Source organism: Chrysemys picta, chromosome 8, assembly GCF_011386835.1.
Source record: "Chrysemys picta bellii isolate R12L10 chromosome 8, ASM1138683v2, whole genome shotgun sequence".
In the NCBI taxonomy this organism is placed as follows: domain Eukaryota; kingdom Metazoa; phylum Chordata; order Testudines; family Emydidae; genus Chrysemys; species Chrysemys picta.
The window spans coordinates 24,112,034-24,125,436 of record NC_088798.1 but is presented as its reverse complement, the minus strand read 5'-3'; the positions used below and the strand labels follow the sequence as shown (position 1 = coordinate 24,125,436).

The following is a 13,403-nucleotide window of genomic DNA, read 5'->3' as shown; positions in this document are numbered from 1 at the left end:
ATACGTCCATCAATGGCTATTAGCCAAGATGGTCAGGGACACAATCCCATGCTCCTGGTGTTCCTAAGCCTCTGACTGCCAGACGCTGGGACTGGATAACAGGGGATGGATCACTCAATAATTGCCCCTTTCTGTTCATTCTCTCTGACGTGTCTGGTACCGGCCACTGTTGGAAGACAGGGTATTGGGCTATATGGACCACTAGGCTGACTCAGAGTGGCCATTTTTATGTTCTTATGAAAACTGTGAAACAATTTATGAAGAAACACTTGAGTACTTAGCATATATTTTTGAAATTTATCTTTCCTTATTTTTTATAGCTAAGAAGATTTATGTAATTAGAGATAAACTCTTTGTTTCTTAGTCATTCATCTGCTCTTGCTGCTTATTTTCATCCTGATGTGATAATCCTCTACCATGTGGCATCATGGTAATTTCTACAGCTATCTTCAAATGTTTTGCATCAAGCATCATGGTCTTTTTTTTTTAATTTAAATTAATCATTTAGAGAAGGTTATTGGACTGGTAAATCATGTCTCTCTCTCTCTAGCCTATGTATCAATAGCATAAAGGAGATGTTTATAGGATGACTCTTCCATAACATAAAAATAAAGAAAAAGGAGTTTACAAGGATCAGGGAGGATAATCAGAGTAACCTTACAAAAATAAAAAAACATGGGCATTTAGGAACATTTTCCTTGATTGCAGTTGTATTTTTACTTGATATTAATGCACTTTGTAGGGTTGTTCAGGAAGGTTAGGGTTGTGTGTTCTCTCTATAGTGCGGAGTGTGAATCACACTGAATGGTATTATAAACAAGAATTGCCTGGGATGAGTCCATGATAGGTCACATTCACATGCACTGTTACTCAGACCACCTTATATACCGATCAATATCTGAGACAGCACACAAACAGTTTGTGGACATTTCTGAAGACTCATACTAGTGGCTTGTCTACATTTAAAAGGCTCCAGCGGTGCAGCTCACACTGATGCAACTGCACTGATGCAGCTGTGTCGCTATAGCACTTCAGTGAAGACGCTACCTACGCTGATGGAAAAGAGTTAGGTCGGTATAACTGCGTTGCTCAGGGGTGTAGATTTTCCACACCCCTGAGCAACATAGTTGTACCAACAGAAATTGCTAGTGCAGACCAAGTCCCTGCAGAAGAAGTCATATTTCTCAAACTGTTGCAACTTCCAAAATCTGCTGAAGGCACTAATACCTGAGTAACACTACACCATAATAATAATAATTAATGGAGATATCCCATCTCCTAGAACTGGAAGGGACCTTGAAAGGTCATCGAGTCCAGCCCCCTGCTTTCACTAACAGGACCAAGTATTGATTTTGCCCCAGATCCCCAAGTGGCCCCCTCAAGGATTGAACTCACAACCCTGGGTTTAGCAGGCCAATGCTCAAACCACTGAGCTATCCCTCCCCCCGGTACATCTTGTGCACACTATTCATAATTATGCCCACCTTTACAAGCTTAGATAATTTGATTATCTAACCAGAAGAAACAATACTGTAATTCAGTTAAATTTGTCTCACTTCAAGTTGCATTATATCCCAAAAGAACATCAAGGGGAGAAGTGTAGTTGTATATCCCTGAAAGTTACTTTCTACCATCTACAGCAGTGGTCACCAATGGTCAATCGCAACTGACTGGTCGATCCTGGAGGATCTCCCAGTCGATCGTGATCTACGGCTGCGCTAGTAGGGCTGCTGCTAAGACAGGGTCCCTGCCTGCCCTGCCCCGCCCCCACGCTGCTCCCGGAAGTGGCCAGCGTGGCCCCGTGTGGCATGTGGCTCCACGCACTGACCCTCTCTGCAAGCACCGCCCCTGCAGCTCCCATTGGCCACAGCTCCCCATTCACACCAATGGGAGCTGCGGGGGTGGTGCTTGCAGAGAGAGGCAGTGTGCGGAGCCACATGCCACCCGCTCCCCTCCACCGGGGGTCGCATGGGCACATTGGCGCTTTCCAGGAGTGGTGTGGGGCCGAGGTACGCAGGGAGCCTTAGTGGCAGCCACGCTGCACTGCCGACTGGGAGCCGCTGGAGGTAAGTGCTGCCAGCGGGAGGCCGCACCTCAACCCGCAGCCCTGAGCCCCCTCCCGGAGCCGCCACCCTGAACCCCCTCCTGCACCCCAAGCCCCAGCCTTGAGCCCCCTCCCGGAGCCACCACCCTGAACCCCCTCCTGCACCCCAAGCCCCAGCCTTGAGCCCCCTCCCCGAGCCAGCACCCCAAACCAGCCCTCCCGCACCCTGAACCCCAAGCCTCAGTCATGAGCTCCCTCCCAGACTCAACACCCTGTACCCCCTTCTGCACCCCAACACTGTGCCCCCTCCTGCACCCAAACTCCCTCCGAGAGCCCGCATTCCCTCCTGCACCCCTACCCCCTGCCCCAGGCTCAGCCCAGAGCCCTCTCCCACACTGCAAACCTCTCGGCCCAAGCCCAGAGCCCGCACCCCAATTCCCTACCCCAGTCCGGTGAAAGTGAGTGAGGGTGGGGAACAGTGAGTGACAGAGAGGTGGGAAGATGAAGTGAGTGGTGCGGGGCTTTGGGGAAAGGGCGGGGCCTCAGGGAAGGGGCAGGGTAGATCCTGGGTTGCCCTTAAATTCAAAAAGTGATCCTGGGTGTAAAAAGGTTGGAGACCACTGATCTACAGTATAAACACATGCGCACAGCAGTGTTATTGTTCTGAAACTGTATCATATATTCTCTGTATGGAATAGATATTTAACCCATGAAAGACTAATCTTTTTGTCTATATTAAAATAGAAATACATCACGGAGGTATACTGATAGCAGCTTCACAGTTAGGGCTGCATTCTAAAATGGAGCGTAAATTCTCGTTTTTCTACAGAAATAGGTGGACAATAACTGGGGAGTTTCACACAGTTTTTATGCCCACTGATTTTTCAGTGTGGTTTTGTTTAGTTTCTCTTCAGACATTTTTAAAGAGAAAGTCTGAATTGGGCTCTGGCTGACCTATTTCCTTGGCAGTTCTAGCTTTCGTTGTTGAACAATCTTTCTTCTCAACCATTGCCTGTCTACACAAAAATTGGTAGAGAGGTGGATCCTCTGTAGATTTGGTACAACAGGTACATCCTAAAAAAATGTTGGAGTTAGGTCATTTTTAGCCCTTATTCACATCATCCCTGAAAGTTTCTATGCTGTACACACAAGCCTGACTGGTTGTTGGGGGAATGAGCCTGATTGATTAATGAGTGGTCAGATGCGCACACAACCTTTTCCATCTAGAGCTACACTTTTCTGTCAGCTTTATCCTGCTCCCAGGATGGGCCGCCTTCAAGGCCTGACTGGCATTTCTGTAACAAAAATTCCCTTTGTGAGTCTCAGCAGTTTGTTCGACTGCAGTGAGTTTTCTTTTAACAAATTCTGTAGATGAATGAAGTGGTTGCTATAGAAGCATAAATGCTACATATGACTCAGTGCACTTCAGGTGACTGCCATTAAGAAGCCCACAATAACCAACAGTTATCACACCAAGGTAATTGTGATACTGCATTTAACTTCTAGTCTAAGTAGTGTATCTCAACTATTGTATTATGGGGAGACAGTTGCTGATAAGCGAAGACTTTCAACAATGACTGTGGTTTTAGGACACTTGCATTTCACTCGGCAACAAAGTTATATTCTTCAGAAAGATCTGAATTTATCCTTTTTTTTTAAAAAACACAACTCCTATGGCTCTAATTTAGGCACCTTAAAAAGGAGAATCATTTTAGCCATGGTGAGCTGCAAAGTCATGAAATACTGTATTATGGGAGTCAGTCCAGCAAAGTGTCAACAAATTATATCAAAAATTCCATATAAACTGTGCCTATACTAATCTTTTTCCTCCCAAATTTCCTACAATTACTACTATCAGGTAGCTCCACCAGTAGTAGCAATGGTGGGAGAGCTAGAGTACACACAACTACTAGGGCTGCTGGCATATTTACCACTATGTTGTCTAACCTTTCTCAGAGTAGGCAAAACTGCAGGCAGCACTTTCTCCATGCTAGGACTCCCAATGTTGCTATGACCAGTAGAGCTGAATTTATGGTATCAGTGATAGAAAATTTGGGTGCTGTGGGAGGAAGGCATATGTAAATAAGAGAATGGACCATACTGCAATAAGGATTTAACACCTGGCTTGCCAAAACCAAGAGAGCAACCAGAAAAGTAGATTAAGTGGTATTTTGTTCTTCACAAATCAACAGATAAATTCAAAGGAAAGGGGAAAATGCACAGAGGAAGATCAAGTGTCCACTTATGATATAATGCTTGGCTTACATCATCAGGTAACAATAAATAATTTTAAGGCTAGAGTCAACAATAATTACAAAATCAGTAAGTTCCCTCACACACACACACACACAAATCCATTCCCTACCACAGTTTTATCACACAAATATTAGTTAATATAGATCAAGTGTTTGTTACAAAATTTTGCTTTACTACATAATTGGTATATGCAGTGATTGCTGTGTTTCTTAATGCAATTGCTATTGCTTTATGTAGTATTTACTGATTTACTGGCATGTTAAGAAAAAATGAGCTCCTTCAATTGAGTTCCATTTGCCTAATAGAGAAAAATGTTCATCTTAATTAGGAAAATCTTCATAAAGAAACATAAATGCAGCTATTAATGGGCTACAGGGAATAAATCTAGCATATTCAGAAACAAATGGCGCCTTATCAGTTCATGGTGGAGTAAATACAGAGAGCATAAAACTCCTACTAAACAGTTGTTACCAGGCCTGTGATTGACCTCAACCAGTGATATGGGTTGAGATTTAAGTGTTTTAGAATGAACAACCCATTTATTTCATTAAGCTTTCATGCTTTATAACCTTGCTTTTTTCAGGTAATAAAGGAGCCTTAACTGACAATGAAACTGTTAGTCACTGTATGAATTAAGATGAACGAAGCCATTAATTTTTTTTTAAGAAATTCCTTTATAAAACAAAAGGATGGAGGTGCCAAGGAGTGGTTCAGTACAGGCCCAGAGACATGTACCTGGAACACTGGCACTGTAGTAAGGTACATGGTTACAGGCTTGATTCTATGTTCACTGAAGTCAGTGGCAAAGTTCCCATTGGCTTTAATGCTACAGGCTCAGGGCCTAGGTATGGAGGATATGAATATACTTGAACAAAAGCCACAAAAACTCCCCCTCCCCTCCAAAAAAAATGCTTACTCAAATATTTATATATTTTCTATTTAGCTATGTAGGCATCTTCCATTGTCTAATAATACATCTACCTGGTTCTGTAAAAAAATAACATTCTCTTAAAACAATCCCCTTACATTCAAAACAGAAGGAGGTAGCTTAGTTTTTCACCTTCCTTACAGTTTTCGTTATGAAGAGATGCACACAGAACACAAAGATAACTTTTTAAATCCATCTAGAGTATTACTTCATACACATAGGTCACGAATTATTGTTTGTACTCCCTGAGTCGCAGACTCCAGCTCTTAGAACCAGGTTTCCAGTACCAATATTCACAACTTCCTGTACAAGAATGGCTTTCTAAATATTCTGTAACTCTGGCCTAACATTTGCTATTTCCACAAGTTTTCCTGCCAGTAACTTAGTGTATCTGTGGAAAGCAAATATAGTAACTCCTTGCTTAACATTGTAGTTATGTTCCTGAAAAATGTGACTTTAAGTGAAACGATGTTAAGCAAATCCAATTTCCCCATAAGAATTAATGTAAATAGGTGGGGTTAGGTTCCAGGGAAAAAATTTTCAGACAAAAGACTATATTATATACACATACATACACTCACAGCATAAGTTTTAAACAAACAATTTAATACTGTACACAGAGATAATGATTGTGAAGCTTGGTTGAGATGCTAAAGTCAGAGGGTGGGATATTTCTCAGGGGATGCCTTAGTGCTAAATGATGAACTAGCAATCGGCTGAGCCCTCAAGGGTTAACCCATGGTTGTTAATGTAGCCACACACTCTACAAGGCAGCACGAATGGAGGGAGGGGACACAGCATGGCAGACAGAGACAGAGACACACACCCTGCAGAGAGATGCGCATTGCCCCTTTAAGTAGGCTGACCCCACTCTAAGTACACTGCCTTGTTATTTAATCAGCAAGTTCAGACAGCAGCTGTTCCCAGAAAGCTCCCTCCGTCCTGAGCCCTGTCATATCGTTCCCCCCCCCACATGGAGCTGAGTAAGTGAGGTACAGGAACTGGGGGGAGGGGGACACCCTGATATTAGCTGCCCTCTCTCCCCCCACCGCACAGCAAGCAGGAGCAGCTCCAAGGCAGAGGGCAGGAGCAGCACATGGAGGTGGCGGGAAGGACAGTTAAACTGCCGGCAATTTGATAGCCGTCTGGGCTGCTGCCGCACAGGGAACTTAGGGAGGCGGGGAGCTGATGGGGGGCTGCCGGTCCACCCGGGTTCCAAGCTGCCACTAGCTGCTCTTCCTGCAAGCAGTGGACAAAGCAGGTGGCTGCCAAACGACGTTATAAGGGAGCATTGCGCAACTTTAAACGAACATGTCCTCTAATAGATCAGCAACATAGCAACGAAACAACGTTAACCAGGATGACTTTAAGTGAGAAGTTACTGTACAAAAGGGGCACAAACATGCTCCAAGCAATTCAGTATTTGATTCAAGCCAACATCCATGGAAATTGTTTAAAGCACTGATATTTGCCCACTACTAGCTTAATTACTTTGGTGAGACTGTCCTATGAAGTAAACAATATAAGTGGCAGCAACATGATGTACTTTTATTGCTTAATTTCAGTGATATCCTCACTAGTCTAAGGCTTTGTATAGATTAATCAGACACATGGAGAACCACATATTAGTTGAGGTGAGATGCGATGACTGCAGTTAGCTAACCGTGTCAATCTGAACAGTAAATGAATATAATTTGTGAGAGCTAAATGACAGTGTTAAAATAAAAGGCTCATATATTGCCAAGGTAATAAATAATTAACGAGTAACTGCACAAAATAGCAGGTTGAACACCGCACCCAAATTCTGAATCTTGACTCAGAAGTAAGTGAGCAGAATGATCCATCTCTCTGCCTCAAATGATAAAACAGCTTTCTCACAACCTAATATGCAGCACCATCTGGCACAAGCACAGAGGAGGCTGAGAACTTCTGGAAGTGAAGCACAAAAGCCATTTAGTTGCTTTAGGAGTTGTCCAAGATATTAAAAAAAAAAAACCAACCAACCAAGCAAACAAAAAAATAACCCTTCAAACTAAGGAACGGGGGGAGTTGTTTTATTTGTACTCCCTGGTTGAAAACATGGACCACTGAATCTTTTTTAGGGACACTTGCATAGCTAAGCATGCCAATAAAGTGTCATTGAACTGAATTGTTTGGGTATGGGTGTAATAGAGAGTTCAGATGGTGTGTATGGGAAGTCAATCGCATACAAAACAGGCCAGGTTTTAGAGTCCTCTTATTTTGTTTCTTTTAATGAGAATTTCAGGACACTGGAATACATTTTCTATGTGAGATCATGGAGCTTTCTATGTTGTTACATGTATAAGCCATAAGTAAAACCACCAGATTAAGCTGTGCTTAGTTTAGGTTTCTCTTTTAAAAAAATTCATACCACAAGTAACCAATATCACCACTGGTGTGCATCATTGATTGTGCAGCAGCTCCATTTGATGGTCCCATGGCTTTATGTATAATTGAACGGGAACACTATAGCAGCATTGCTGGTCCCCTAACGGATTGCAGAACTCTTCTTGCTGAAGGCACTATACAACATGCACCACACTGAGTTGTTAATCTGAGCTGTTTGCCGTATAGATAGAAATGGAGTTCACATTATACTGGTTTAGGTGATATTAGCAAACTCAGGATTCATTATATTATTGCTTTCTGAAAGTGACTTTTAGTGCAGACTGTTTTCTAAATGATCCTTAAAAGACACTCCCTTCCTCCTCATCACCTTCACCTAAGGCAATAACATCTGGTAACATTGATCTATTTGCTGCTAGTTTTCATTAATTGTACCCATCCCTGAGGGTGGTGCAGCTTTGGCGGCAGCTAATTAAAACCTATTTAGAGCTGCTCAGTGCACTTTATCAGACCAGAATTGGCTCTGTTGCTTTAATGGAGACTACAGTTTTCTCTATTATTACCAATTAAGTGAAGTTTATAAGGTTTTCCCTTACATTTCTAAAGTACAGGGAAAGTTATAACTGCCTTTATAACTACCCACCTGGATTCAAATAAATATAATGATGTAAAATTTAGTTATTGGCTGGCATTTCTTCAAATGTGCTTCAAATTCTCCTTTCATCTGACTCTATGTACATAATATAGGAAAGTGCAGTAAAGTATTGAGAGAAACTGTTGGATTTACAGCACTACAGAGGACAGTGCCACTAAAATGCATTAATGCAAAACTGTGAATGTCTACCAATGTATATTATTTATGCACAACAATTATTCAAAGTGAATGAGCTCTCACACCCCCTTGAATGACCAAACTCTGCCCAAATTCACAATAGTGTGTGTCAAGAACAACCCCCAGATACAGGAAGCCCGTTTCAAGCAGATATTATGCTCCCCCTGTAGAACAAAAATCACTTCATTTTGAAATTAGGAAGGTTGTTTTCTATTAATCAATAATGGGGTCTGGCCCTGTTTCTTCCATTGACCAATAATAATTGAATTGTAAAATGACAAATTATGGGCTTGATCCCATGCCTATTGAAATCAATGACAAAGCTCCCACTGACTTCTGTGGTGCAGGAGCAGAGTTTATTTGCCTATAGGTGGATACACCATATGCCTGTTTGATACTTTCCATAACTCTGAAAATAGAATGTGAGCACCATTATGGTGAGAATATTTAAAGTTCCATTAATTTCCTAAAGAGACCTTACATCAACATGTAGAAACAGAAAGCTCATTAAAAGCTTGACAAACTAGAAATCTCTTGTAATCTTACTATGCACTGGGAATATACACCATACGTAAGGGCAGTATTTTAGGATTAAACCCAAAATAAATCCAGTTACAACTCACACTGTATATTTTTAAAGTTGAGCAGAACTTGGTTTCCCTCCAATTTTCTTGTTTGGAACATGATAAAAACAGAGCACTGTTCAAACTAATATTGGAAGCAAGCGCTGATGTTTCTCCTAGGAACTGAAGGAATATTTGGCTGAGGTACCTGAAAGAGTCTGTGTCAACATCATAATAGTCTGGCATGATAAATGAAGCCATTTTTTCTCAACCAGGGAGCTCTGTTGCTCTCTGCTGCTTCAATAAGCAGGATAGATCCCAAGTAGACTTCATTATCATACCCAGATCCCTGAATGAAGCAGCACAACAAAACACGTATTGAGGATTTAACTGATGATACATGTCAGTAGTCAGGGCCGGCTCCAGGCACCAGCCTGGCGAGCAGGTGCTTGGGGCGGTCACTCCGGAGAGGGGCGGCACGTCCAGCTATTCAGCGGACGGTCCCTCACTCCCACGCGGAGCAAAGGACCTCCCGCCGAATTGCCGCCGCATATCACGATCGCGGCTTTTTTTTTTTTTTGGGCTGCTTGGGGCAGCCAAAACCCTGGAGCCGGCCCTGTCAGTAGTTCCCAAATGTGGGCCACAGACCACCAGTGGTTTGTGGAGTGTTGTCTTGGGGTACAAGGAGTCCCAGCTGGTGACATGATGCTTGCTTTCCTTGTTTTCCCCCAGGCAAATCACATTAAATGAAGCTAATGATACATTTAATAGTTTTACTTGGAAAAGTAATAACAGGAAACAATTGTTGTGGTGACATAGGAATGTTACTTGATTGCTAATGTGTGTGTGGTTGGGGGGTGGGGGAGAGTGCAGGGTGAAGGACTAAAGAAGCCTTTCTCCCAGCACATTCTTCCATGGATGGGATGGGGATAGATCATGGCAGATCCTCTAGCCCCAACCCCACATGCTGCTGTACAGATGGCCTCTGTAGAGCTCACTCTGTACTGTACAGGGCAGGGCCGGCTCCAGGCACCAGCTTCTCAAGCAGGTGCTTGGGGCGGCTGCTCCGGAGAGGGGCAGCACGTCCAGGTATTCGGCGGCAATTTGGCGGACGGTCCCTCACTCCGCCTGGGAGCAAAGGACCTCCCGCCGAATTGTCGCCACAGATCGCGATCGCGGCTTTTTTTTTTTTTTTTTTTTTTTGGTTTTGGCTGCTTGGGGCGGCCAAAACCCTGGAGCCGACCCTGGTACAGGGGGAATACACTGACCTTCCATCATGCATATAGCACCCTCTTGGAGCAGCATAACCACACACATGGTTCTCCACAAGCCAGGGGTATATAACTTTGGTATACTTTTACTAGAAACACTAGCCATTTGGTGATATGCCTGATAATCTATTTTAACTGAAACAGAATTATTTGGATTTGAGGTAAAGCTACAGGGTATCATGACAAGAGAGGTAAATATAAGACCTCTTCCCCCCCTTTGTCCTGAGGTTGTATGTATAGGAATGATGTTGTGCAGGCCTCCCCTCTTTAAATAACATGTCAATTTAATCAATATTAAATTGAGCTGAAAACAACACACAGCTCTGAAAAGGATTTAGGAAGATATCCAATATTTTTTGGGATCCAGGCCAACAAAAATGGAAAGAACAGAAGGTAGCGTAGGTGGGATAAATGGGGCCTGTCTGCTGCCTCATCAAGCACTCGTAACAGTCAAAAACATATAAGAATCCATTAAAAACATATCTGGGGGCTCACTGAATAGCTGGCATGCAAGATGGCCTTTTCTTGCCTATCTTTTGTCATTAACGTCAGAGTAACTTTTCACAGGCAGGACTTACCGATCTTTTCCGGTCTCCTCCTTAAATACCCCATCACAGTAATTCATGCGCTTTTCTGTTGTCACATAGATTTTGGCATCAGGGTAGCTGTCAACAGCTTTCTTCAGCATGTTGTACACAATGCCATTGCCATCTTTCCTCATGTTTCGAAAAGGCCCCCAGATGACATATACCGTGCTATTGGTTTCCTTGAAAAAGTAATCGGGATTCTTGAGCAATAGGGGAACACTGGTGTGTGAGACCACTCGTATGGTCGTCTTCTTCCCAACATCCACCTCATAACCCTTGGTAGGAGCATTGTTCATTCTCCATATACAGGAGGACTGATCAATTTCAATTCCCACTTTCTGACCAGCCATCTGACCCGAGTTCGAAATAATGGCACAGATGTCACAGTCTAGCTGGAGAGGCTGAAAGAGAGAGAACAAAACAGATGACAGGTCATTACACATTGAAATTGAAAATTTAGTTAAAAGAAGTAAATAGTCAACAAACTGGGAGCAAGATTCTCTCAAAGCACATCAATCCTGTGTAGAGGAGAGGGCGGTAAAGTCTATTGCTCCGAAGCCCTGAATGAGATCCTTTTCTACTAAACAAATCAGCACACGCTAATCTTCTGCTTCTGCTCTCCTAATTTCAAAGTCAACTGGAAAGTAATAATTTTTCTTCCACTATATATTTTTTCCTTTCAATTAAAAGAATTTGAAATAAGAAACATGTAAATAATAGTTAGATGGATGTTTTGTTCCCTTGTAAGAGATTGTTGTCAGTCGTAGATTTAAAAACAGAAAAAAGAATGAAGGAAATGTAGCTGTGCATGGATTGCATATTTCATCTATAGGTCTGGATGAATGGATATTTAATCTGTGATAAAAGTCAGCTCTGAAGTGGCTCTCCAGCAGGCATTCTTCTGCAGCTTGAGCCTATGAACATATGGGAAAACGTGCCTGTACTGTTATAAAACAGCTCCTTATGTCTGAAGCACATTATTATATGTATACAGGTTCTCTTCAGAGGACACTTATGTCCCATGGAAGAGCCAATGAGACACAAATGGACTGGGGACCTGTGAGCTAGAGGCTTGATCTATGCCTATTGAAGTCAATAGCAAAATTTCCATTGAATTCAATAGTGCAGCTTCAGATCCCAAACCAAGAACACCTGAGTCCTTCTAATGCTGGCTCTGACAGACTCTCTTTGTGGACCTGAGCACATTCTCTGAGCTGCTTCTCTGCATGAAATGGGAATAGCAATAGGTTCCTACTGCACATGGGTATTGGGGGAATTAGCCTGTTTCACATACTGTTTGCCTGACGCATGTGAGACAACCCCCCGATGCCCAAGAAGAGTAAAATTGAGCCCTAAGTCTTTATAAACAGCTAGAAGACGAAAAGCACTTCAAGTGTGTGCCGTGTGAATCTAGAATCCTAAATCCACCTGAAAGCAGACCAGTCCTAGAAGAATCGGCCAGGTCTACATATGCTTAGTGGACCTGGGCTGATGTTGGTCCCTAATCCATCCAATAGCCCAGGTAATGCATCCTCTCCAACTTTACCTTTGATCAGCGACCTGATCTCTTCTTTTCCACTCTGCCGGCAGTAAATGCCTCCATTTGCCTTCTTACACCAGTGAGTGTTGAGCCATCAGCCTTATGGCGTGCTACCTGCCCCTCTAAAGGATGGCTAGCAGCCGAGTGGGAGCCCTTTACTTCAGTGATGTGAATCCATGTCCCAGCCACATTTGACAATTGCAGACTTGGAAAGAAACCAACTAAGACATCACAATCTGTTCTGTGACAACAAACTGTAATGCCATAGCTGTGAAAACTGTGAGGTCAGAAGCTGACAAACAGGTTAGGAGAGGGCCAAATGATAACAATAACAGTGCCTCCTATTTGTAACAAATACGTAACTGAACAAAGGTTCTACCCACCAGGCCCCTGAAGGAACGTTAAGCACAGATGTAAAGGCTTGTGCTGGAGTGATTGGTGTGCTCTAGCTGTTTTTTAAAATGTCTTTTCCTCATTTCACCAGGAGTGAAGGATGCTTGACCGCACACAAAAGTATCAACAATATTTTCTTTAGAGAATGCTGTATGTTTGGTAGTCTTTGGGAGCTGTCCTGAATAGCTCTCTGGCAGCATGAATGAAATCCCAGGAGATGCAGCTGAACACAACCACCTTTCTGTTTACCACTTAGTTACAGAAATCGTCCCTAAAATACTGAGAGTACATGGATGGATGAACTAAAGAAATCTATAAGCATAACCCACATACCACCATGAAATGACTGTTGCAGTCTCAGTAGATTAATTTATATTTTTTAGGATGAAAGTTCAAACTAACAACTAACGAACAAGGAATTGCTGGACAGGAAAAGATCACTTGGTTCAAGAATCTAGTCCCGTTTAAAGCTGTCTCAGCCTCATGCTATTGCTTTCTCGCTGTGTCCTTCCTTCTTCATTAAAATGTATAGCTCTCTCAGACTCATTTAAATTCTTTGATTTGATGGTCTCACTTGGAAATTTATTCCATGTTTTCTATTCACTGAGTAAAACTGTTCTGC

General features: G+C 42.8%; 1 protein-coding gene across 9 annotated transcripts in view; it reads right to left on the bottom strand.

Annotated features, from left to right (window-relative positions):
- ST6GALNAC3 (ST6 N-acetylgalactosaminide alpha-2,6-sialyltransferase 3) overlaps positions 1 to 13,403 on the bottom strand; it is a 312,581-nt gene that overhangs the window by 95,580 nt on the left and 203,598 nt on the right. For all 9 annotated transcript variants that reach the window (XM_065555450.1, XM_042859064.2, XM_005302401.5 and 6 more), the window contains one exon: positions 10,840 to 11,249. In XM_065555450.1, the coding sequence (XP_065411522.1) occupies positions 10,840 to 11,249 (410 nt within the window). The remainder of the gene's footprint in view (positions 1 to 10,839; positions 11,250 to 13,403) is intronic.